Genomic DNA, 26,258 nt, shown 5'->3' with positions numbered 1-26,258 from the left:
AGTGTTCCCCCCAATGGACCCCCCCCCCATCACCCCACCTCCCCCTCTCCCTCTCCCTCACCCCCAGCTGACTCCCGGGACCTAGTGCCCAGGCAGCCCCACTCCAAACACACCCACCATACACCCCTATCACCCTGGCCCCAAGCTGTCATTGCCCCACGACTTGGCCCAATGATCCCAGCCTCGCCCACCCATCCCACTCCTGAACACTGTTCCCTGCCCACCCAGAGACCCATAGTGAATTTGGTGAGTTGGTGTGTGTGTGTGGGGGGGGGGGGGGGGGGGGAAGTCCTTTGTAAATCCAGATTAGAACTGGTGATGGGGTTGACCCAACTCACAACAGCTCATCAAAACTCCCTATGTGGCCATTGGGCCCAAATAATTGCCCACCCCGGTCCTCATTAAAGCAGCACACAAAATGAGGCCGGAGCAGCCCTTACACCAGGATTGGACAGGTGGTACCGTAGGAAAAGAATTCTGCTCTGTTATACCAGAAAAAAGGGAGACTTCTCCAAAGTCAGTGGAGGTTTAATCTGAATATATAACTTATACCACTGTAACAGCTTTGATTCAGATGGCCCTGCTCCCAGTTCCTTGATCATACTACCAGGACACCTCAGTGAACTGTCAGGCAGAACAGCAGCCTTGATAGATTTTTTATTCCTTACCAAGATCAGATCCAGTACTTATAAAGCATTATATAATTTATGACATATGTGAGACGTGCTTTTTCTTTTTCAGGTAGTGCATTTATTTCAGTCTTGTTCCTAAAAGAAACCATGAGGGCTGCTGATATATTGGGTAAGTAAGCAGTTGCTAACATAAGCATGTGTGGTACCATATGCTTAGCAAGCTGTAACCCTCCAATTCCTCTCCTTCAGCACTCCCACTTCCCCCGTCCAAACGTTTCAAGACATATACGGTACTTTAAAAACTGGGCACAAGTGACAAGAAAGACAATTGTATTTACATCTGAATATGAGAGTGTTGTAAAATCTTTTGCACTTGCAGCTATACCTTAACATATATATATATGGCTTATCTTAAATTTATTTTTGTTGCCTATTTTTAACTCAGGGATAATTAGTATTACATTTGTGAACTCAAGGAAATTTCAGGAGAAAAGACAAGGCGATCTAATGAACTATTCATTTAAATTAAAAGATTTTCACTGCAGAGATATTACATAAAGCAAGTTCAATTGAAAATGACAGTGCCTACTCTTTTGGTACAAATTTAGTCACTTCAAAGAGCAGATGATCATGTTGTCAAATGCTTTATCAGGAAACATGATCTTTGCTGTAAAAGCAAGTAGGCTTTCTGGCTACATTGTTGTATATCACAATGATCTTGCTCAAGCATTTTAACAGAAAAAGACAGGCAGGTTTCAGGTTTTGTCTTTTAAACCATGCTCTTGTGGGCAGGCTACAAACAGGGCCATTGTGCCGTCAATTTTTTTGTGGGGGACCACATGGCTAAGCTGATCAGGATTTATTCTGTCATGTGATGAGTGCCACAGCTGTTCTTGTGAACATTTTGGAGAAAGATGCTTGGTCCCATTCCAACAATCTTATAATATTTATTTATGTTTTGTATCCAAGTCTGCCAACTCAGCTGATACACTGAGAATTCACCCCTCAACCAGTCACGTCTCCCCTCCCCCCTCCATCTTATGCATCACACATTGCTTTAACTAACGCCTAACACTGATTTATTTTATTTCTGTGAGTTTGACTTTGCAAGGAGGATTTAACAATGTTGCTACATTCCATAGGAATGAGCTGTATAATGGGAAATATGGTGATGTTTTTGCAAGCACATAAATATAGAACAGTTCTGCTTTTCCAGAGAAGCTGTGTGCTATAGCAGTGCCAACAATGTCCTCCTGATGTGCTTTGTTTTGTGTTCTTGAACCTCATGTTCCCTATTGATTTATTGATTTGCCAAGAATTTTTAAAGATTACTTCAAAAAAATTGATTAGCTAATATCATACCTAATCCAGTACAGTTTATGAGCTCAGGACCAGCCCCCTTGCATCTCCATACCTCTGTGCACATCTGTGTTTGTCAGCTGGCTGTCCACAGGGCAGAAGTTCCAGGCTTTTATTAAAAGCACAATAATGCAAGTTTGACCTTGAAAGGGGCCCCTACAACCAAATGACTGACTATCCTCTTGCATATCAACCTGTTATAAAACAATTTGTTGGTCTGTAAGTATCACAGGGAGTGGCTACAGGTCTGGTCTTGGAGTTGGAACGTATCTGTTGCACTGACTGCCTTAGTGACATCAGAGGAGTTGCACTGATTGACACCAGCTGAAAATCTTGTCCTTTGTCTCAATAAACAGCCTATCATTTTAGTCATTGATGACTTGTGGGAACCAGCTGTAACTGTCAGAAACAAGGGACATGAGTCTCCTTTGTTTTGCTTTTGCTTAAAGTTAAGCCCACTTAAAGATGTCATGCAGAGTTAGGGACTTAATTCAGCACAGTGTAAAACTGTGCAGACAGTTTTGTCTGCATTCTGAAGGGATTCCTTGGAATTTGCCTGGAGTTTATTTTAAAATTGCATTAGTTAGTGCTCCAAATATGGGCCATCCAGTTACCTCATGATAGAGCTGATTCAGTGGACTTCATTTTATGCTAGGAATTCTTTTTAAATAGACCTAGAGGGTAAGTTAGACAATGGTTATGTGCGTTGTCCATGTAACATGTGTTGTTGTTTTTTAAAGGTGGAACTCTGACAATCGTAGGAACATATCTGTTGGTAACCTTTGCTCCAAATTTAACCCAGGAGCTCACAGCAAGAAAAATACAGAACTACTTAGTTAGCTGGCAGTTCTTGATCTGTGTGGTGAGTTTTTTTGTGATTCTCTAAGTCAAAATATCTTGACTTTTTTTTCTTTTGCAAAGTAAGTCTCAGTGTCAAACTGCTACCCTTGCAACAAATTATTTTGAATGTACTGGTCATAGCCATATGCTGCAGATCAGCTCCTTGAAAGTTTTTCCCTTCTCTGTCTCTTGGGTTCAACAGAGCCTGACAGCTTTACTGCCATGAATTGTTAATCAAAATTTGAATTTGAATTCAAATACCAAAATCCCCCTTTGATTAGAGCTGGAGTGTACAAAGCTTCAAAATCTACCCAAGTTCTTTGATGCATTCTAATTAGCTTCAGGAACAAGAGCAGAGTGAGTAGGAGGACTGTCTGCGTCTCTCTCCAAAATGCAGAAAAATAGCTGCTTCCACTGGAAGTAGACTGTAATATGTAAGTTCCAGAAACCTAGACTTTTTTCCCTGGAAAATGATTTACTAGGGTTATTATTGATGTTTGTACTTCACAATGCTCCGCTTTCAATAGGAGGAGACTTCAGGATGCCTAGTTAAAACATTTAGAGCCTAACTAGCCCCCTGGCCTTACCCCATGGCCTCAACTATTCCCAGCCAGTTTGCTAGCTTACAAAACACAAGATGGGAGATCTGTAGATGGAACTATTGATTAATTATTAAGTACAAGACAACACTAAATAGCAGTTCCTTTTTTAACAATCTATCAAATGTGTATTTTCAACACCCTTGAAAGATGGTGATAAAGAACAGCAGAAGAGACTAGGAGTCTTTTTCCATACATCAAAATGTGTGTTTTTAATCATGCAGTAGAATTATTTCTGAGACCCTTTGTGGAGACTCAGTTGTACAAGGGGATGAGAGTGTTAAGGATCAAGTATCCTGTTTATAGCATTAAAATTGGGCCCTTCAATAGTTTTCAAAACCTGATGTTTTAAGGAATACCTTTTAAATAGCTTCCCCAAACTCTTAAAACAGCTTTTTAGGGATATTTGAGACATGAAATCCCTATTCCAATCCTGGTGTGACCACAAGTTTTAGAGAGTGACTCACTTTATCAAAATGTCAAGTGACAGTTCAGTGTTAATGAATTAACACATTTCTCAGAATCAATAGGCTCTTTGGAAAGGGGCCGCCCTCGGCTTCACGAGATTTAGGCCTTGATCCAGCAAAGCACTTAAGTGCATTCTTCAATGCCTTTCAGGGTGGGTGCCTGGAAGAAATTATAAGAGGATGGTAGGGAACCCCTGTGCCTTATTTAAAATAAATAAATAATAAATAAATAACCCTACCACATTGATTAGCTAACAGTTTACCTAATGCAGCTTATGTGTTGAGTAATCACCCACTTGTATCTGGATATCTTCACAGATGTTGGTGGGAAGGTTGTCACCTGGCAGCTAACACTATGTCTTGCCATGTACCCCTTGCCCTTAGTCATTCTGTTCCATCACCATGATGAGCTAGCTGTACCTTTTATTTCTTGCTCCCACTCTTGAGTTTCTCATCTTTCAAATTCACATGGCACTCAAGTCCAGAAGCTACCTCCCCACCCTTATTGTTCATGACTCCACTAATTCAATGAGTCCACCAGTCTTGTCTTCTCCCTTGCTCTTTCAAATATCCACATCTGGACCTACAGCACAGCATGGGGAAAATATAAGGAAAGAGAACAACCAAATATCCAACATATGTCCTTTGATTCTATTGCCACTCATTGAGCTAGTAGACTTGTTACCTTTCAGAATTGGCTTTCATCTGTTTAGAGCTTCCTATAGCTAAGGAAAGAAGAAGACTCAGGTTTTACTAAAGGATAAGCTAGCCATTCTAATCAAGCTTGGAAGTACCCAGGTGGCACAATGATGGGTGCTAATACAAATCCGAATATAAGTATTCTTCTTGGAACAGGAAGCTTTGCCCCTTTATCTATTTGTAAATGCCTAGCATAACTTGGGTGGTGTTTTATATAAACAACATAGGAAAAGTTTCATAGTTTCATAGTTTCTAGGGTCGGAAGGGACCTGGGCAGATCATCTAGTCCGCCCCCCTGCCATGGCAGGAAAGAGTACTGGGGTCAAACGCCCCCAGCAAGATGGTCATCTAACCTCCTCTTAAAACCCCCCAGGGTGGGAGCCTGCACCACCTCACTTGGAAGCTGGTTCCAGACCCTAGCCGCCCTGACAGTGAAGTAGCGCCTCCTGATATCCAACTTAAACCTTCCCTCTGCCAGCTTGTGACCGTTATTCCTGGTCACTCCTGGCGGTGCCCGGGGGAACAGGGACTCCCCCAGTGCCTGTTGATCCCCCCCTGACTAGTTTATAGCAGGCCACAAGATCCCCCCTCAGCCTTCTCTTCTGGAGGCTGATCAGGTTCAGGTCCCGTAACCTTTCCTCATAGGACCTTCCCTGCTGTCCCTTGATCATGCGAGTGGCCCTCCTCTGGACCCTCTCGATGCTGTCCACATCCCTCTTAAAGTGTGGCTCCCAGAACTGGACACAGTACTCCAGCTGCGGCCTGACCAGTGCCGCATAAAGGGGAGGATCACCTCCTTGGTCCTGCTTGAAATGCATCTGTGGATGCACGACAAGGTACAGCTGGCCTTCCTAGCCGCCTCCCCACACTGCCAAGCCATGTTCATCTTGGAGTCAATAATGACTCCAAGATCCTTTTCCACCTGCATGCTGACAAGAGGGGAGTTCCCCAGCCTGTAGGTATGGTGCCGGTTGTTCCTCCCCAGGTGCATCACCTTGCACTTGTCTGTGTTGAACCCCATCCTGTTCTCCTCCGCCCATCCTTGTAACCTGTCAAGGTCCGACTGTAGCCTGTTGCTCCCTAAAGTTGTAGCATTTCTAGGGTAAAGGTATTTAGAGGCAAGATGGTACAAGAGTTTTTAATAGGCAGATTTTTTAAAGGTAGCTACAGAGTGTAGTCGACTGAAAAATACAACAGGAAGTTGTTCCTTGTGAGAAGAAAATTGTCTCCATGTGACACCCACTGCTTTTGAGTTCTACGAAGGCAGAGTGACCTTTCCCCATGAAACAACTTTCGGGACTGAGTCCTGAGAGTCATGATTTGAGATTTTGCAGTAATGTTACCATGCTCAAACTAAAACTAAAATCCTAGTTTGCTTTTTTGCTTTTCGCTTATGTGACCTGCATAAGCCATCAATTATAGATGAAGCTCTTACGTTTTCTTAACTATAACAGAAATCTAGTGAACATTTATTTGAGTAGTTAATATTTAACACCTATGAAAGCAGGTTCAAAGCTTTTCAGCTTTTCCTGCACAATGCCTAAAGGAATGAGCATCTTTCTGATTGATGGTCCCTACATTGCCCAGAAAAGTAATCTTGGGAATTGTGGTATTCCGGCTAATACCTTCTGAGAGAGAGAGCTGTTGGTGTAATGGAAAACATGGTCATAAAAATAATGACAATAATGATGATGATGGCCTGATGTCTGTGAACAGACTTTTGTGTAGATTAGTTCTCATAATTATTTTCAGCAGGTAGAGTTCTTCCATGGCTTCTAAACAGAGAATCTTCACGTGGATATGCTCCAAATATACCACATTGCTGATGTTTATGTTTAACATTAACTTAAATAACAGCAACAAAATACAAACATCTGCTTAAGCTTTTTCCTCAAGTTTGGCTGTTCCTAGGAATTTCCCTGCAGGACCTCATCTATCATAGCTCCTAACTCCTCCTACCTTATAAGAGGGATTACAAGGTCTTTCTAAGGTTTTAGCATAATATAAGATCCTTCTCCTAGCATGGATACTTCTGCACTTCAGTACAATGTCAAGCACCTGTCAGCATGACTGAATGCAAGAGTCCTGAATACACAGGGTGGATTCACATTTCTTTAATATGACACTGGTTGCTCTTAAAAAGAAAGAGGCTGTAACAGGTTTATGTAATATCCCTTAGTGGTGGCCCCCCCCCCCCCCCCCCAATAAAATAAAATAAAATAAAAAGAGAGCTCCCTTGCTCAGCTTCTAGGTGTTAGATCACCAGCAGATAGTTGTTGGAATGCCTCTCAATAATAGCCAAGCCTTGAACTATCTTGGCGTAGGTTTAGCTCTGTGAATTGAAAGGTGAGTGTGATTTACTAGTACATATAGGGTGGTACTTCCTGTGAAACAGTGGTAGCACTTCAGTGTCTGTGTACAAGAGGTCATGCCCAAGGACTGTTGTGTTGATGAGCTTTGATGACAGGATGAAAGCTAGTGCTGCCCTTTCAGTTGAGGATGGTATCTTGTAATGGTGCTCAGATGATATAAAAAAGAGTCAGTACCTGAAATTCCCTTCCTACAATGAAATGTCTTTATATAAGAAGCATATTCAAAGGGGCGTTCTTCCATTCTGCTGGCACATCATTATCAAAGCAGCATTTGTCACTGCTGTAGTCCCACAGTATGATGCATTCATCTTGAGTGAAGAGGTATTTGTGAGCCAATGGAAGAGATTGAAGCACTGCTGACTTTGATTGCTATCACCTGTTTCCCTCAACTAGCTGTCAGAGTTTATGACAGGAAGGGTGGGGTGAGATGACGTGTTTGTTAGGTCCCAGCATGAACTTTTTCACTTTTCCTAATTTAAATATTACTCTTCAATGCACTGAAGAAAGCTGTGGTGACTCTGTTGAGCCCAGCTGTCTTACATTAGTACGGAACTTGGGGAAAGAAGTGACAAATCAAGCCTATTTTCTATCATATTTTAGCCTTCCCCTTTATCCAATTCGTTGTTGCATTTTGTTTGCTGCAGTGAGGAATAGCCTTGAAGAGAAATGTGTTGTCATCTGTAATGACAAATTGCGTAGATTGTTTAGACCAGAAAAGCACATTGAACAAATAGCTCTTACTATTTGTGTTTTTCATATTCAAAGTATTTTAAAATTATTTTAAAATAGATTTTGATATTTTTAGAGTGGAGGAAAAAAAATCTGGCACATTTGCAGCATAAATAATTATATTAGACTAAGTTATCTGTCCAGTGCTTTTGGGAGCAAAAAATGAGTATGGAGTCCCGTAGAAAAAAATGATTTAAGAAAATTGTGGTTTTTTAATATTTTCTAATTGTGTAATTTTTTTTTAGTTAATGTTGAACAGGATTTAGGTAAATTAGTTTTACAGATTACTGGTACAGTCTCTCTTTTTAACAAAAGTGAATGCTTTAAAACTGTAACCGCAACCACAGAATTGTCAGTCTGTGTGTAGATGTTTCATTAGTGCAACCAACAAGAACCCTTTTGGATTCCAACATTGCCTCTATGAGTCTGCTTGGGCCAGAGGTGAAACCAAAGTTTAAAGAAGAAAATAAATGTGAGTGGAAAGCAGGAGAAGAAAACTAAAGGTTGATCTAGTGATCACTTTCATGGAAAAATATTGAGAATAACCACTGCAGAACTCAGATACCAAAGTGATAGACTACCATCTCTGTGCCTTCTTCCCTCCCTGCCCTAAATTGCTATCCACCCATGAACTCTGGGTCCCATAGAGGTGGTTGAGTATCCTTCTTCTGCTACTAGGATCTCCAGTATCATTTTTCTAAGACACCCCATCTTACATGGCCTGCCGAGCTTCCCACAGGATTCTCCAGCTCCAGCAGCTGTTGTGTTCTGTACGTTAGGGATACCATGTGAGGGAATGAGGCTCTTGAAGTACCCTCACCTCAGTCTGAGGCTTTTTGTGATAGGTAGGAGAAAGACTTCCACCTGTAGGACTTTGGATTGGGCTGGCAGTGTGGGGCTCTCTTCCTTTTTGAGTGCAGTTTCTACTCTGCTCAGCTACCCGGCCTTTAGCATCTGGTGGTCTTCATAGCTGCCCCATGGAACGAGAGCAGCTGGCAGCACATACTATAACCAAAATGCTGTCAGATCAGGGTGCTCAATAACAGCACTATGAAGCTGTGAGTGGAAGGAAAAAAATCTGGGGGAAGAAGGTATCACTTTGATCACCAGCCTTCCTTAGTGGTTGCACCCATGTTTTAAGCCCCAAATTCCATAGTTACTCAATATGCGGAAACGTCACCGATCTACATGGGAGTTCCTGCAGGATCGGGCCTGAGGGGCATATAAGGTTCCCCGTATCTCAGATGCTGATGTTCTTAAGAAAAAAAGGTAGCTATGCTGTTTACCTTATACCACTGAAATAGATAGTGAGCAATGGGCTGCTTCTTTTTGAGACTGAAGCTGGGAATTGGATGCAGAATATTCCATACAGCTCAGGAAACACAGTGTGGCTCCAGTCAGCTTGGTGCTTCCCTTAGCAGGCCACCTGAGGGCTGCTTTCATGTATGCTTGCTACTGATACCCTCAACCTGAACAAGGACACATTGTGCCTGAAAGCTCATCTAGCCTCTCTCCAAATATACACTTGGTTCAATAAAAGCTATCACAAAAGAAAATGAATAGTCCCAAGTAGTCATTCCAGCGGCTGGCAATAAATGGGCCCTGAACATAGCCCCTGCACCTGTAGCAGGGAAGGGAATGGAGTAGGAGCATTAGAGCAATTACTGTATCAGCTGAATATTCCCTTTAGGGTCATGCTCCTTTGGCTGGTTAAACATGATTTAGGCCAGCTTTGAATGTCTGGGATGCTACACAGACTGTCCTAATACAAGGTAGGGCCTATGCTTGCTGCATTTTTCACCCTTTGAATCTTGCCCTGGGAGAAAATGACAGTACATGCTTGTTTGTAGATGGGCTGCTGGTTACCTGCCAGATTCTGTTATTCCCAGGAGCCATTTCATTCACTGCCCATTCTTTCTGAGTGAAGTTTTATGTTGACAGGTAGTCACCTGTTTATGCTACACCACAAAAAAACACATTTTATTCTTGAATCATTTTTTCTACTGGACTCCATACTCATCTTTTGCTCCCAAAGGCACTGGACAGATAACCCTGTAGCTGATAATAGCTAGGCTGTTTTGTGCAGTTGATAATATAGAAATATCTCTGTACTGGCAAGAGAGCAAGAGTTAGTATGGGAATCTCTAAGAGATTCACATTAATAGCAAAGCTAGTAAATTTAACTGTCAATCTGGAAGATGGGGATGATATTCAGGGGAGCAAGTGTGGATTGTATACAGTGTAAAGATGCAGCAGCATCAAGACCCTGCAGGGCTGTCTCTGATAGTGCGTCATTGAGCTTTGCCAGTGTCCTTCCTGTCATGGAACCTTCTAACAGGTAGGTGGCTAGCAAGTGATTTGAAGATCATTGCACAGAATAAATACTTTCCCTCTTGATATAAGTGGCAGGAGGTTCAGAGAGGAAGATCACTAAAGTCCTGTTGAATAAGGAGGAAGAAAAGGGCAAAGTTGAAGGAAATAATGCAGTTGGATACTAGAATGATAGGCACTGTTGGAAAATCTGACTGGCATACTATGATGTTCTTCTGTAGCATAGGGGAACCTGGGAATTACATATGATGGGTCTCTATATTTATTATTTCTAGCAAACATGGTACATTCACTGCCATGCAAAAGCAGTCTTTGTTTTAATCTTCTCAATGCTGCCAACACAAATTGGTACTTAAAGAGATGGGAAATGGTTAAAGTTATCTTCCTTAAGAGCAGGAAAGATTTATGAGAACAATTATTTGATAACTTAGTTGACTGGAGATAAGGTTGTTTTTTAGTCAGAGATTCTTAATAAAGCAATCTGCCTTTGAACTGTTTGAACAGAGTAGATAAATGTGACATCTTAAAGAGTTTGAATGAAGCATTTATTATGTGGTTTAACAGCTCAACCTTTCTTCCCTTTTATTTCCAGATCTTGGAAATAATAACATTCTGCATTCTCCTGTATTTTTATAAAAGAAAAGATGTGAAGCACATTGTGGTTTTGTTAATGATGGTAGCGCTACTTGGTAAGAACATATTATTCTCTTTAATATTCCTGTCTCTCGCTTGATCACTCCTTGTCACTTGGTCCCCTTTGTTGGATTATTATTAGAACTGTTTTTAAAGTGGCAATTAGCAGGAGACTCCTTAGGCATTTTACTTGATTTCAGTGCAATCTCCTTATAAACATACTTCCTATGTTTATAGTTGGGATTCATTATTTTCACAGACTAGGTTTGCTTCTCTGAACCTGATTTGTGTGTGGATATTGTGCAAGGACTTTTTGTCTCTGCCATTTAAAGAAACCCTTTATCATTAGATCCCTGAAAGAGTGAAATACAGATTCTATGTGAAACTCCATATGGCTAAGAGGACTTTTGGTGATTGGGGCTAACTGAGGAAATCAGTAATTTTAATACAAAACCAGAAAAAGCCTCTTAAACTCTGTGTAGCTGAATGCAGCTCTGCAGTTCGATCGCTTGGGGCTTCCTCTCTGTATCCAGTTACACCCACCTACATACACATTTTTCCCCAAAACCAAAGTTCTAACAAACACAATATAGTTTATGTTGCTGCCTTTTCAGATATGAAATAAGATCTAAGTGGGACACTGAAACGTGCCTAGAGTTTGCCATTGTCATCAATGAATGCCAGGGCCAGAAGCAATAAAGAGTTTGGAAGAGATTTTTTTTTCCATAAGTTTTTATAAAAGGCAAATCTGATTCATTTTTGAGCAATATGATATAATGACATTTAAAACTCCTCTGGGTGGGTGTATGTGAGGGGTATGTCACCTTCCAAAGGATATGAAATATTTTGCAGGACATTTAAGTGTCTGATTCGGCCCCAGTGGAGCCAGTGACAGCATTCTTATAGACTTCTGTAGGTGCAAGTTTGAGCTCTAGATACATTATATGAGACCTACCTAGTATAGTCAGGACACTTCTGAAGAAAGAAAACTTGAGCAGAAAATGCCAATGTCAAAAGCTCCAAATGTCTTGCAGGATCCTTCAGTTTTAAAGAACTTTTGCTGATTCACATGCAGCCTGCCATCAGAATCCTGACTGATGTCCCAGCAGGCTAATGGGGGCCTGGCCCTCCCAGTTCTTCAATTCTTTAACATCCCTGCCATGGGCTGAAAGAAGGCTTCCACAGTCTGGAGCTCTAAGACATCCCTCCTATGCTTGGATTTTCAGAGCCCCTGCTGTAGACCCAGGAATCTGTGTCTAACTTAGTTCCTGAAGCCTTAAATTGAGGTCTACTAGGTTTGCCAGCATAGTGATACAAGCCTGGAAGACTTGAGGACCTTCTTGTAGCTCCAAGCTTTGCTGCAGAGAGACAAGGTTTCTCAAGGCTTCTGTCATGGGTCATAGGTCTGGGAGGCTTGAAGTCCTATGCTGAACTTCTGGAGTTTGTGGTCCTGGGGAAGAGCCATCATACGGATTGCACCAGACTGGAAACTACAGAGCTTCCAGACTCTGGGGCTGGCTGGCTAGGACTACATGAATCCTATAGCTCACTGGCCAGGAAATCAGGAAGTCCTGATATCCCTGGTCCTGGGGTATTCTGCATGGTGGGGCTGTTGGAAACCCTGGGAGCCAACTGCAGCTACAGTCAATGACAAAAATGTCCCTTTCAGTCAGTAGCTGCCAGGGTCCTGGAAAATGCATTTACTTTCAGAATTATCATGCATCAGTATTTACACAATAAAGTGATTTCAGAATTTCTCAGTCATGGGAAATTTTGAAGTATAGAATTTTACCTCAAGCCGGAAATTATAGCTTTAGTCAGCTAAAATGGTAGTCATTTGCAATTCCCCACTGAAAACTTAGATTGGATTCTTCAACCTGTTCATTTGCCTCTCTGGCTAGCAGAGCCTGGGGGCACTGCTCTGGGGCCACAAGAGATGGCAAATTGCCTCAGAAGGTTCACTAGCATCCTTTTGGTTGACGGATATGTTAAGAGACTTCAAAGAGTCTTGGCTGAAAGGATGATGGTCAAGGTTGGCCTCTTTTGCAGGTTTTTATAGAAGCAGCCAAAGGGATCTTCAGTTTTCTGTCTTTAGCAAGGAGAATCCTTCCCCTAATGCCTGGAAAAGCATATCCCCAGGGAAAAGGTTTTATATATAAATAAAATTTAGAGGGACTTATTTAAGGAGGAGAAAAGCATGTGTTTAATAGGATAGAGGGAGATATAGAGTAAGATTTATGTTCATTGGGAAAGAAACACTGAGGTGATATTTACAAGAAATCTGAAAACATTTTGCTCGGTGCAGCTCTGGAAGTTGATTTGGTGAGAATCGCCTTACCTCATGTATACACTGGGAGTTACTGTATGCTTGGAAAAGGTTTCAGATTGAACTGGGATTTCAGAGCTTCCTGCTGGTTACAGCTGGACAGTGACATCATTGGTAACACTAGCTACATGGGGACCTGTTATCAGAGATAGCAAAACCATTTCACTCTGCTTTGTGGCTACTCTAATGAGATAAACTATTTCAATTTAACAATTGAAATACTGAAGCTAAAACTGAAATTCCTAAGGCTGTATAGAAACAGAACGGAAACTGCCCTACCATTTTTGATAATACTATCATAACAAATATCTTCACCTTTCAGCAATCTAACCATCAGTTGGAAGGTCAGCACTACCAATTGTTACTTTAAAGTCTTATTTCCATGTTAAGTCTCAGTTTTTACATGCTGCTCTCTAACAGACTGAGGTTACTGATTTTTTTTTTTTTAAATCATCATCTCCCTAGTATATGTGGGACCTGTTAAAGGCCAGAATATGATACCTTTTAATCACCTCAAATATTGCTTTTTTCTGGAATAATCCCATTGATTTCAGATACTACAGGGTGAGCAGTCTCTCATAGAACTTGGTTCTGATAGTGAAGTTTGCATGTGCAGGGGGCCACCACAAGGCTAGTTAAATCTTGTGGATTTTTATAGCAGTTGTAAGCAAAATGCTTAGAATTGTAACCCCAGATCTAAAGCGCCCCCTCCCCCCTTATCTCCTGCCCTGAGCTCTAGGGCAGTTCAGATTGGTGTGCTGATTTGAATTTTGCAGCTGTAATAGCACAAATTGGAATGCTGAAATTGGATGCTTCTGAACTTTGGAGAAGTTGGAATTGGATCTCAGTGGTGGGACTCTGTTCCCTACTATTAATTATTTTCTGTTACCATCACATGTGAGCTTTCTCTTCTCATCCTGCCATGCCATTTGTTTTGAATTTGTTACATTTCACTTCTGATCATTCTAATCTCCCTGGTTTAACTTCAGCAGCTGGGACTACAGCAAACTAAGAGCCCAAAGAAAATCAAAGTCTGCCCATGCCTGGATGGCCCATTGGGCTATCACAGTTAATGTACACCTATTCTGTAGCCAGTGGCACACAAGGGAGTGCCACCACATCTGCCTTTGACTCCTCAGCCCAAATGACCAGGTACCCATTTGAGTTAACTGGGAGCAGTTTTCAACACAAGTTCAGAATGAAGCTGACCATCACTTCTCTGCATCTTTAATAACAGACTGTTCCAAAAGAAAAGCTTCCTGCCTTTGAGTCTAACCATCAGCCCCTTTTCTGGCTGGTATGAATGAAAAAGCTAATTATGTTCCATGAACTGATGATTGACAACACTATGGTCCATCTTCTCCCTTCTCCCTTTCCTCCCCCTCTCCCAAGCCATCAATTTCCTTTAAATAAGACTTCTTTGTGGTGATGTGTATTTTAAACCTGTTGGTATTCTTTTTCAAAGAAAATCATATAATGGATTAATAATTCTTGCTTTAAAATCCATTCTGATCAATGGACTGGATCCAATAAAGGGCTTGGTTGCCAAAGGCACTGCAGAGCCTGGCTTCACAGTGCATGAGGCACCTGGACTCCATGTACAATGCATTGGGGGAGGAAGTTAGATACCTCAAAGTGGGGTCTTAAATAACCAACACATTGAACAGGGAGGTGCCTAACACCAGCATGTTCAGTGGGCAAGTGTCCAGAGCCAATAAGGAAATGTTAACAACAAGGATCTGATGTAAAGCCCTCCATAATCTGGGTTTGAGCTTTCAGGAAGGTACCATCATAAATTTGGGATTGTCTGCTCAGAACCCTGTCCTGAGAGTAGATGCCTACAACTGTTTCTTAAAAACCTCTGCAGGACTTGCCCCTTTTCTTTTAATACATGGTGGTAGCAATGGTACACTTTTTAAATAATGGCTTCCTGGATAGAGTGACCTTCTCAGAACTTAGAAACCTAGGTTTAATTCCCTCTTTAGAAATTTTAAGGCACCTGTGGAGTTTAGATACCACTTTTATCAGGGGTTTCAAGATCTCACTGTCGGACTTGGGTACTACAATTCCACTACTCAAGCATCTATGACCTTTTTGCCTTTGCTCTTCCAATATCACCAAAGCTCTGACATACTTTTAAATGATTTCTTCCATGTTAATTTCTCTTTCTCTCTCTCTCTCAGCATCAGTGACTGTCGTTTCAGTGAAGGCTGTGGCAGGCATGATAATGCTCTCAGCGAGGGGTAAAATGCAGCTAACTCACCCCATTTTTTATATCATGCTTGTCATAATGGTTATATCTTGTGTCTTCCAAGTCAAGTAAGTTAGTTCTTAATTACCTACTAACCTTCATACCCATTTATTTGCCAGTTTTGTTAATTACTGATGCTTAATGACTCCTAATGTGAATGCAACAAATCTCTCATAGATTCCTGCCAGACACACAACTTGCCTTTAGCTGATTGCTGTATTACTCATCATACAAATGTATTCTGATCTACAACTGATTTATTGCAATGCTACTACATGTATTTTTCAATCCAAGATTGTTCAAAATACCATTTTAATTTGACCTTTTTTTAAATCCAACTTTAAAGCGAAACTTGCTGTTTTCCTGCTTCATTGTTTTTACTTTTCCATATAGCTTGTAGACCCATTTATGGTTTCCATTTAATTAAATGGACAAATCTACCTTTCAGTGATGTTACCCCAAATATACAAAATGAATTGCTTTCCCACTGATAAGCATTTCTTTATGTGTCCTAAGATGAAAGAAAATAAAAGTTTCTTTTCCATCTCTCCCCCTCTGCATATTATCTCCAGTGAGAAATCTCTGCCCAAATACAGGCTAGGATGGTATTCCTAGGCCTCTTTAGAAAATAGGTAACTTTTGGACAGTGCTCGGCAGAACAGGAGGAGACCTCAGGATTTTTGCTGCTGGCTTCCAGCCTGCTAAGTGATTTTTTTATGCTGCCTTTGGAGATAGCTGGTGGTGGCTGCTTGGTAAAATATAACTCACAGCTGCCTGGAAAGTCCATTTTCTTTCTGCCAGTCCCTGTGCTGCAGAGGCAGGCTGCTTCAGCACAATTCCAAGTGTTGGTTTCATTAATAGTTTCCAGTAAAATAGCCAGCTCAGCATTCTAATGGCAGTGCATATCATTGCCATATGAGGATCAGAAAAAGACTAGGCATTATTATGCAGTGTGTCTCGATGACTGACTTGGGAACTCCTCTGCAACAATCTATAGTGGTTTACATTCAGCAACCCTCTCTTGTGCACTTAAAAGCAGAACTAAATCTTGGTAAAAGACAAGCTACTGCTTGACCCTCTCCCCTCTTGCCAGACTTTTTTATTTCTACTTGGTCACAACTAAATGTGCCCACTTTTCTTCCTGGCCCCAATCTCCCTCCTATCCTTTGCCTTCCCTCTGAGCCAGCTGTTACTCCTGGTTTTTCATTTTATCTTGATCTCTCTCCAATTCCATTTGTTTTACTGGCTCATATTAACTCAGAACAGCTTGTGCAACATCTTTTTGGATTTGGTGATGAGCATCAGCATCTACATTTGGGTCCCTGAGACTGAGATTGTTGCAAATGGGAGAAAATAATGAGGTGTTTTGAATGACTTCAAAATCCTGACTATCCTGTGGATATGCAGGATTTCTTTATTTTTAAAGCACCATGGAGACTGTTCAACAGTTGCTAAAATAACCAGGCAATTATTTTAATGGCTAAAACAGATCAGAGTTTGGACTTTGACTGTTCACATATATCGTACCAATGAAACATTTAAGCATGGTTATTTTTATAGTTTTCTAAAGCACTCTGCAGCCTCCTGATTTTTTCTCTTTTTGCTTTAAATGCATTGTTGGCAAAGGACAGCATGTGATGGTGTGGTGACACTGAATTAACAGAGATACAGACCAGTCTTTGGAGCTATGATCCATAATTTTATGTCCAGATATTGATATGGCAGGTTGCAACAGATGTCCATTCCCTTTAAACATGAGCAGTTGCTTTGCTTTTACAATGGATTTGCATAGATCATGAAGGTGGATGCTTGAACCCATATTTTAGTCTTGGTCCTATGGGTCCCTGTACAGTGCATAATCATATTGTACTCCAGCACACTCTAACAAAAGCTAGAGGTGCATTTTTAAGGTTTGCTTCTCAGAGATGCAATACAGAACTCATTGTCCAAAGAAGGAGCAAGTTAGGCCACTCTTTTATGCTTTCCCACCTTGGAGTTAGTCCAGGCTTTGGCCCCCATAGAAGCTGAGGGGTATGCTAGAAGTAAAGATATGTTTGCATACCAGCTTTTTAATCTAGCTAGCTTGAATAACAACAGCAGTAAAAGAGGATAATGCAAACTTCAGCAAAAGCTGAACAGGTCCATCTGGGAGCCTAGGTACATGCTATGCAAAAGTCTATGATATCACATCTTTCCAGCTATGACACTCTGTGCTAGGAAGATTACAGCTATCCCAGGTTTGCTGTCCCTGGTGCCACCTTATCTTTGCCTTCAGCAACCCTACACTAAGTTACAGCACCTCACTAGCAGCAGTGCTTCCCAGAACCTGCACAGTACTGTGGTTTATGACTGCCCCCTCCCCACAAAGTGCTTCTTCCATGCTGGCATTGGTGGTTGGCTGGGGGCCTTTTGACAACAGCCTGGGGCTGTTTATTTTATTCCTTGTGCTAGAAGTCTGGGACTTGGAGTGGAGTACCTTCATGCTCTATTACTCAGCTGGATCACAACTAGAAACTTGCCCATTGGGTACAGATGAGTAAAGCTAATGCTAGGCTTAAATAATGTAAGGAAGGAGGATTTAGATACATTTGTTGTCAATAACATGCTGGAAGATTTGAGTGAGCTCCTTTTCTCTCTTCTGGAATTGGTTTTTGGATTTGTTTTTCTTTGCCTTTTGATCACACGGGCTCTTGTGTGCTTAATCATGCTACCAACTACTTTCCAGCTGTGTTTGCACGTGCTTCTCATCCCACATGCCAGTGAAGGCAGTGAGCTCTGGATGGCTCTGTGCAGGTGCAGGAGGCATACATGAGAACTGTTCTGAGTTTTCTCTAAGAAGCTGTGTATCTCTGAGAAATGGGATTTGCTTGCTACCAAAGTGGCTCACAAATGAGACCCATATGAATTTGCCAGAGGTGACTAAACAGAGACACGCTAACCCTAGAGTCCTTTCCAGACACGCTAACCCTAGAGTCCACTGGATTCCACTGTCAGTCATACATTGCGCAGTATGAGATAGCAGGAGGAGGACTCCTTATACTGACTTATTCATAAGTGAGGTGTGTCCATAGCAACACTGAATCAAATTAATTCCCACCAAAACAAAATAGTGGCAGTTGCAAACTGTCTTAATTAAATACATTTAGATCCAGAGAGTTTTTCATGGGGGATGTGCATGTGAATGCATGCCAGCTTCTGCCCAAATGAGAAGAGTTGGACCAGTACAGCTTCTGTTGAAGGCAAGTTCTTTACTGTCAACACTATAGCTAGGGACAGACATTACACATAAACCAATATAAGTGATCAGAAACTGGTTTAAATCTGTAACAGAATAGAAATTCAGTGCACGTAGACCAGTTTAAAAATGACTGAAACTAGTTTAAGATAAAACTGGATGGATGTAGTATCATACTTAACTGATTTTGGTAAACTGGTCTATTGAACTTCTGTCCCAGATCCCCTCCTGACACAAGCTAAGTCTCAGTCCTCCTGCATCCCAGGATGCATTCAACCCCAGCTAGCCCCCTCTCCCCATCGCAGGTTGGGTGGGCTAGCATCTACCTCAGATTGTCTGCTCCAGCTGAGCCAGGCAACCCTGCCCCAGCTGTCACAAAGATGAGGCAGCCTCCCCAGTCCCACCAGCCATGGCACAGGAGCAGATTGGGGGGAATGGACTTCTGCCCTGGCCCCAGCTTCCCCCAGTCAGGGCCTGCACAGTGGGTAGGGGGGAAAGTTGGCAAGGCAGGGGCTTTCTCCTCCACAGGGGGCTCTACCAGGCTCCAAACACCTCAGCCTGTCCCCTCGACAGCCAGCCACCTGTCAGCCATGGAGTGGTGGATTGGAGAGGATGGACCCCCACTCCGGCCCTCTCAGCCAGGCTCTGAACAGTGGTGGGGACATGGGGCAAGCCCCCTGAGGCAGAGGCTTTTTCCCCTGCAGCACAGCTCTGCCAGGCTACAAATGCCCCAGCCCTGCCCCCTGGCCAGCCCCTCACCTGTCAGCCACGGGAGTGGGAAGGAAGTGAATGTGGGGAGAAATTGACCCCTGCTTTGGCCCCAGCTCCCCCCAGCTGGGGTCTACACAGCAGGTGGGGGGTAGCTCCCTGAGGCAGGGGCTCCTCCCCAAGCTGTGTGATTCGGCAGCTCCAGCCCCACCCCCTTGCTGCTTCCCTGCATCTCAACCACATTGGGGGTGGGTAGAGATGGGAGAAATGGTCCCACACTTCAGCCATACCACCCCAGCTGTCAGGAGCAGGGGGGAAGCCCTCTGAGGCTCCTCTGGGCTGCAAATGCCCTGGCTCTGCCCTCTCGCTAGCCACCTACCTATCAGTTTTGGGGGCTTTTCCCCCCCACACCACTGTGCAGATCCTGGTTGGGGGGGCCAGAATGGAGGCCCATTCCCCTTTGTCTGCCTGCTCTTGGCTGACAGTGGTGGGGCTGCCAAGGGAGTGGGAGCTGGGGCATTCACAGCCCGGCAAAGCTGGTAGGTGTGCACAAGCACCCCGCTTCACCAGTGCAGGCATCTGCCTGATTTGGGCTACTGATGAGTGAATGTGTGTTCTGTTCATTGATGGTCCAATCTATGCAAGCTGCATAGATTAAATCAATTCTGCCTTGGGCTTTTTGACTGCTTGCACTTAGCCTAAGCAGTGGGAAGTTTCAAATCTCCTGTGTGTTTCGTCACCTACTTAAATATATACAGGGGGTAAAGGCCTGATCCAAAGATGACAGAAGTCAATGGAAAGATGCCCAGTTTCTTCAAATGGGCTCTGGATCAAGGTTTTAAAAGGTGAAGGAGGAGCCTGTTGCTGGTGACAATGGCTTAAACATAATCCTCCTTGTACTGATCAGCATTGTGTCCTATCGTCCAGATCCTATCCCTCTTATTAGGTGCCTAAGTGTGATCTTATTTCCCCCTGCTCAAGTCCCTGAAAAAGCATCAATGCACCTACTTCTTGTAATATGCTGTCATCTTAACCTTAAGACAAGGCCACAAAAAGCAGTGAGCTGGGTGACAATCCTTCCACCTTTGAATTAATGTTTTTTCAGGAGCTTGAATAGGATCACAGTTTGTTATCTAAGGCCACTTAGACACCTCATTAGTCAGAGAAGGATCTTGCTCTATGTAACCTTTTGCTAGGTGTACCTCTGCTAACAGGCAAGAATAACTCCCATTTATTTTAAACTGGGTTTCTTTTAATCATCTTTTATTTTGTAGTATTTATCTGCACTGTGCAGGGTCACCACCAGGAAATAGATGTGTTGCAGACATCTTTTTATACTGGGTCATTACATGTACTGATATGAAAGTATCACACCACTGCTAAGCTTAGTGCTAGTGCACAGTAAACAGCATAGTTAGGAGATGTAATAACTGTCTTCTTCTAGGTTCTTGAATCAAGCAATGCAGCTCTACAATGCAACAGTAGTTGTACCGATTAACTTTGTGTTCTTCACCACCAGTGCCATCATTGCAGGTTGGTTTTGACTTTCTATCCCAGAGAAATCATGTTTTAAATAGAATAGCTGCACCTTCTTGTTTTGCTTGGGGGTTTACAACCAAATATGATCACTTTTGTTTTCCTAGGGAGACCTTTTCAACAACAGGTGTGGAAAATGATCAGTTCAAAACTTTGAAACAAAATAGAAGTTGTCAAATTCTAGCTTTTCTAGTATTGATGTGCATTTTACTGTGCCCTGCCTTAGAAAAGGTACCTACATTAGTATTAGCCTCAGTGTGATGTACAATAAATGCATTTGCCATGTGTACTCCCTATCCTAACTGGTAAAGTCATTTTAACAGTATGGCAAGCTACTCAAATGACAACCAGCTGTGTTTTCTAGTGGTGAGTGTATATTCAATTTCAGAAGGCTGAATTCTAGGTTAAGTGAAGGAAATAAAAGACTCCAAAGACTTTTTAAGTATTTAACATTTTATCCTGGGTGAGAACTTTGAACTTGATGTCATTAAAAAGAGACTTGAACAATTGTGGAAATCTTGTGCATCACAAACGCATGAGCAGCAAAGATGATTTAGAGGCTGAATCAGCAACAAGCTGTTGTTAGAACATTTATGATTCATTTTACTGTGCACAGGGGGCTATCCTGTCATTACTCTGCAGGAGATCCCCATACAGTATAGCCATTAATGCGAAAGGGAATTCCACACAGAGATTGCCTCAGCATCTGTGTTAAAATAGCCCTTTATCTTGTAACCAAGTGACTTTGGCTGAAAGATATTGTAGTGGGTAACCATATGGAGAACCTGGCCTTGCCCTTCTTTCAAAGGTCAGCTCCTTATTCAGGACTGTCCTCAGAACTGTGTACATACAAATTTGGACTGGTTTACTTTAAACCAGTTTAAACTTCAATAAACCTCTATGTGGTTTAAGAGGCACTTATAAACCAGTGCCTAAGGGTGCCTATACATGTGCTCTGATGCATTCTGATTAGAGTACATCGGAGCAGACTCAATATATCAAGTCAGCTCCGTGTTCTGATTAAAATGCTCTAGCATTGCCACTGGGCCATGTGTATAAGCCCCTGTGGGTTGAAAAATTACTGCTGGGGCACTTTAACTAAAGCTTGTTAGATGATCTTTAGTTAAAGCATCTCTTGGCCATTTTTAAATGCATGGGGGCTTAATACACATGATGCTGTAATGTTTTAATTAGAGTGGCTCTCTAGGAACCGTTCTAATTAAAATATCCCCCCAACCCCTAGCATGTGTATAGGCACCCTAAGCAACTAAACTAAACCCCAAAGCCTGATTTAAGCTGATGTAGGTATGTGGACGTAGTCTTTTGCCTGGGTTAAGTCAAATCTATTTAAAGTAATACTGTTAGTTAAATGTGTGTGTCTCTGCTTGTGGAGAACCTCTCCGAGTGTGACCTGAATGAAAACTTTGTCAAGCCTGTAAGATTAGACAGTGCAGAATACAGACAGGATACATTCTTCAAAAACAATGCTTATATATTACAAGGGTTTTTTTGGATGTTGGTGAACCAAGATGTTGCAATGCAGAGCAACTGGCAAAACAAGCAAGTGATCCAAACCAGATGGGTTAAAATCTTGTCAAGTTCTGTGCAATAACTGGGCACCAAAAAATGCCTAGCTATTGAACATAGACATATAATGTGAACCCACCCAAGCATTTGTATTAATACCATATTTGGGATTTTTTTCCCGCTTGAGTGTAACGCTACTTCTAACCCTTTCAGCTGTAATTCATATCACTTGGAATTTGCTCAAAATCAGCAGTTCTTATTTCTGTCACATTCTAGGGGTCATATTTTATCAGGAATTCCAAGGTGCTGCTTTGCTGAATGTGTTCATGTTTCTGTTTGGGTAAGTGGCCTTGACTGAAAATATGTAACAAAGTTTGTATTAAAACCACATTAACTTTGCAGAATCAATTTTCCTTTTCTCAGTAGGAAGAAACTGCTTCTATTGTTAAGTATTATGGAATAGTCATCACAGTAGTACGAAAAATATTAAAGCCAAGGCTAATAATATTTGTATTTTGCTGTGGAGGCCTCCTTTTAGTCCAAACATCTAAAGCTATTCATACTAGCCACTTGTGAGCCACTAATTCTTCTGACAGAAGAAACACGAGCAGCACAGCATGTGGTCCCTTTGTAAATGAGGGAAATTACGGATTTTTTTCCACCTGCTTTATGTGTAAGAGCACTTGTCCAGGAAGTGGGAGATATAGATCTATGGCTATCTTCAGTCGGAGGGGACTCTAACCCACATCTACCTTCCAGGAAAATGTTTAAGACTAGGCTTAGACTTTGGCTGACTAAATATACCCTCCATGCCTCATCTTGAACTTTGGGCACTGTGCAGTATATGCAAAATTCATGGATATAACAAAATCCAGACTTGCCTTCCTTAGGTTGACCCCAGGATTTCAGGCCCTTTCCCCATTATCCTGCTGAGTATCCATAGGGCTCCAGCTGGCTCTTGCTCATGGGAAACTCCTCTTCCTCTAGAAGTTCTTGGTCTTACAGTTTAGTGGAGGAAGACCCTAAAAACTTTTGGGGTCCCCTGGATTTGAAAAGGTAGGTCTGCCATCCCCATAGGAGCAAAATGCCTGCTGCTGCTAGCTGCTCTAAAATCACTCATCACAAGATAATTGCTAGATTAAAAAAACAAAATCGGTGTATTGTACAAGTCAGAAAAAAGTTGTTAGGTTTGGAGATGGGAATACAGAAGTAAAACAGAACCTCCTTACTGCTACAGCTTCCAGGTGTTCTCTCTGCTTCAAACAGCTAACAGCCCACTTACCTCTGGGGTGATCCTACAGCCTCCCTGACTGGGTCCTCTGCTTCAACCTAAGATTCAGGTGCCTCCAAGGAACCCCACCTAATCCCCAGAGTTGCCTATCCATTCATCTCTTGTCCAGATAGTTCCCAGGAACATTTTCTGTATTTCACAGATGGTCTCCTCCAAGAGTTTCCCATCCACCTGATATGTGTGCTAATGGAGTCCCCATCACTACATAGGAGCTGGGCCATAAACAAAGTATCGTTGGTTGTTAGGTTTTCCTGGTTTACTGAAATACATATTTTATATAGGGTACCACATTTCATACAAACACATCTATGATAAAATGACCCTAACTTATTCTTAGCTGCTGATAGAAACCAAACACAACAGGAGTTAGCTCAACCTGGGGGGATATCTGTGCATGTAGATCCAGTCTCCCCCAAAATGACCTGCTGCAGATTTGGGTACACCATGACAATGGGAGCAGAGAGAGAGAGAACACAAGAGGGAACATGTCTTCATAAATGGAAAGGTGTTAGGATGCTCACTTTGGGGAGGAGTTCTGGATTCCAGTCCCTGATCTCAGAAGGTTTTCATTGCTTTTTATCCAAGGATTGTTTAATATAGTATGCCCTGGGAGTAGGGACCAGAACCCTGGGTTGTCCCCTTCCAGTGGCATTAACCACTAGCATATGCAGTCATGCTCCATCATGTTTGTTCTGCTTCTGACCTCACAAATCTTGCATTCCTTTTTGCACTGTGGCCAGGAGAGGTGGAGAGTATGCACATCTCAGCCTTGCCTCTAGTCTGTGTCTCGGACGGCCAGAGCCGACTCGAGTTGAGTTAGAAATTGCTCATACGTTAGGGCGGGCTGGTGAATGGAGAGGCAGACACAACTTATCAGTTGCAAAAAACTTTACTCTCGCCGCTTGCAATCACGACGCAGGTGGTCCGGTCGTCTGAACAACCACACGAGTTGTTCCAGCTGGCGGGGCCCAAGCCAGTCAATCCGTCCGCAATTCAAGCCGGCAGGAAAAGGGGACGTCTGGGATTGGGGTCGGCGGTGCAAGTCAGATCTCTTTAGAGGCACTCTGCAGCGTGCTCAAAGTTCTTCGACTTGGGCGGAAGTTGCGCGGAATTTTAAACGGCCAGCGAGCCAATTACTAGCCGCCACGTGTGAATAATTTAGCACTGGCCAATAGCGGGACACAAATTTGCATTCGAATAGCGGGAACTCTTTGCACCGTGCACCTCTGTGCTGCAAAGAAGAAATGCACCCTGCAAAGAAGGCTGCAAATTGGCGGGAACTCTCTTGCACTGAGGTTTCTCTGTGCAGCAAAACCCTCGCTGTGCAAGAGGCTCTCATGTGGCAAGAAAATCCCATTGTTCCGAGGCACCAAAAATCACTGGGTTGTGACAGTCTGAAGGTTGAGGCAAATTTTCCTAGAAGGTAGCAGATGTAGACTTGACCCCCCTCATATGAGGCAAGGCTGGGCATCACCAGCACCACCACCACCACCAGCACCACCTTCTCTGCGTATGGCTGCATTATTTATTTATTCAATTTATATGCTAACCTTAAGTCTCAAGGCAGCTACAATTAGATGACAGGATAACTTCTAAAACAAGAGAACAAAAACTCTTCCCCCCCGACCACTGATTGACTGAGAGGGCTGCCTGTCATATGGTCCTGTACTTCCTTGGTCAATTGGCAGTGAAGGGTGGGGTCACATGATGGACAGCCCTCTCATATAATCAGCTGTGAGGGCGGGGTGGGGGGGGCTGCATGGCAGACAACCCTCTTAGCCAATCAGTAGTGAGGGGCATTTTCACTGTGAAAAGGCCACAAAATTGGCTCTGCATGTCACTAGTGGCCCATGAAAATGCCTTTCACTCACTATGATTTAGGTAGATCCCTAGCTACAACATACCTCTGTGCTTTATTTAGTATTTGATAGGGCAGTGTGAAGCTTTGGTCCCTGATTCAATCTGGTAGAGATTCAGCCCAATTCGGCTGCCAAATCTCCAAATCCGAATCAGAGGACCCTTTAATCTCTCTGAATCGAATCAGAACTCTGAATGGATTTGGAGATTTCATAGATTCATGGACACGAGGGCTGGAAGGGACCTCAGAAGATCATCGAGTCCAGCCCCCCGCCCGAAGGGCAGGAAGTCAGCTGGGGTCATAGGATCCCAACAAGATAAGTATCCAATTTACTCTTGAAGGTGTTCAGTGTAGGCGCTTGAACCACCTCCAATGGCAGGCTATTCCAGACCTTGGGGTCTCGGACAGTAAAGAAATTCTTCCTTACGTCCAGCCTGAAATGGTCTTGCAGTAGTTTATAACCATTCGACCTCGTCATCCCTTGGGGCGCTCTGGTGAACAAACGTTCCCCCAGATACTGATGGTCACCCCTGATAAACTTATAGGTGGCCATGAGATCACCCATGAGCCTGTGCTTCTGCAGGCTAAAGAGCCTCATAGATCTCAGCCTGTCATTGTAAGGTCTGTTTTCCTGACCTCTGGCCATGCGCGTGACTCTTCTCTGGACTCTCTCAAGCTTCTCCACATCCTTTTTGAATTGTGGGGCCCAAAACTGGACACAGTACTCCAGCTGCAGCCTCACCAAGGCTGAGTACAAGGGGAGAATGACATCCCGGGATTTGCTTGAGAAGCATCTATGGATGCAAGCCAGCGTTTTGCTCACTTTACTAGCTGCAGCATCGCATTGCAGGCTCATGTTCATCTT

The 26,258-nt window shown here is 42.8% G+C and overlaps 1 protein-coding gene across 1 annotated transcript in view; it reads left to right on the top strand.

Annotated features, from left to right (window-relative positions):
* NIPAL2 (NIPA like domain containing 2) overlaps positions 1-26,258 on the top strand; it is a 69,993-nt gene that overhangs the window by 38,937 nt on the left and 4,798 nt on the right. The window contains exons 4-9 of the mRNA XM_006027998.2: positions 742-801; positions 2,732-2,853; positions 10,621-10,717; positions 15,171-15,306; positions 20,626-20,714; positions 22,521-22,584. Of these exons, the coding sequence (XP_006028060.1) occupies positions 742-801; positions 2,732-2,853; positions 10,621-10,717; positions 15,171-15,306; positions 20,626-20,714; positions 22,521-22,584 (568 nt within the window). The remainder of the gene's footprint in view (positions 1-741; positions 802-2,731; positions 2,854-10,620; positions 10,718-15,170; positions 15,307-20,625; positions 20,715-22,520; positions 22,585-26,258) is intronic.

This window comes from Alligator sinensis, unplaced genomic scaffold (assembly GCF_000455745.1).
Source record: "Alligator sinensis unplaced genomic scaffold, ASM45574v1 scaffold191_1, whole genome shotgun sequence".
Lineage (NCBI taxonomy): Eukaryota > Metazoa > Chordata > Crocodylia > Alligatoridae > Alligator > Alligator sinensis.
Note: the sequence above shows the minus strand (reverse complement) of the source record. Positions and strands in the feature narration are given on the sequence as shown.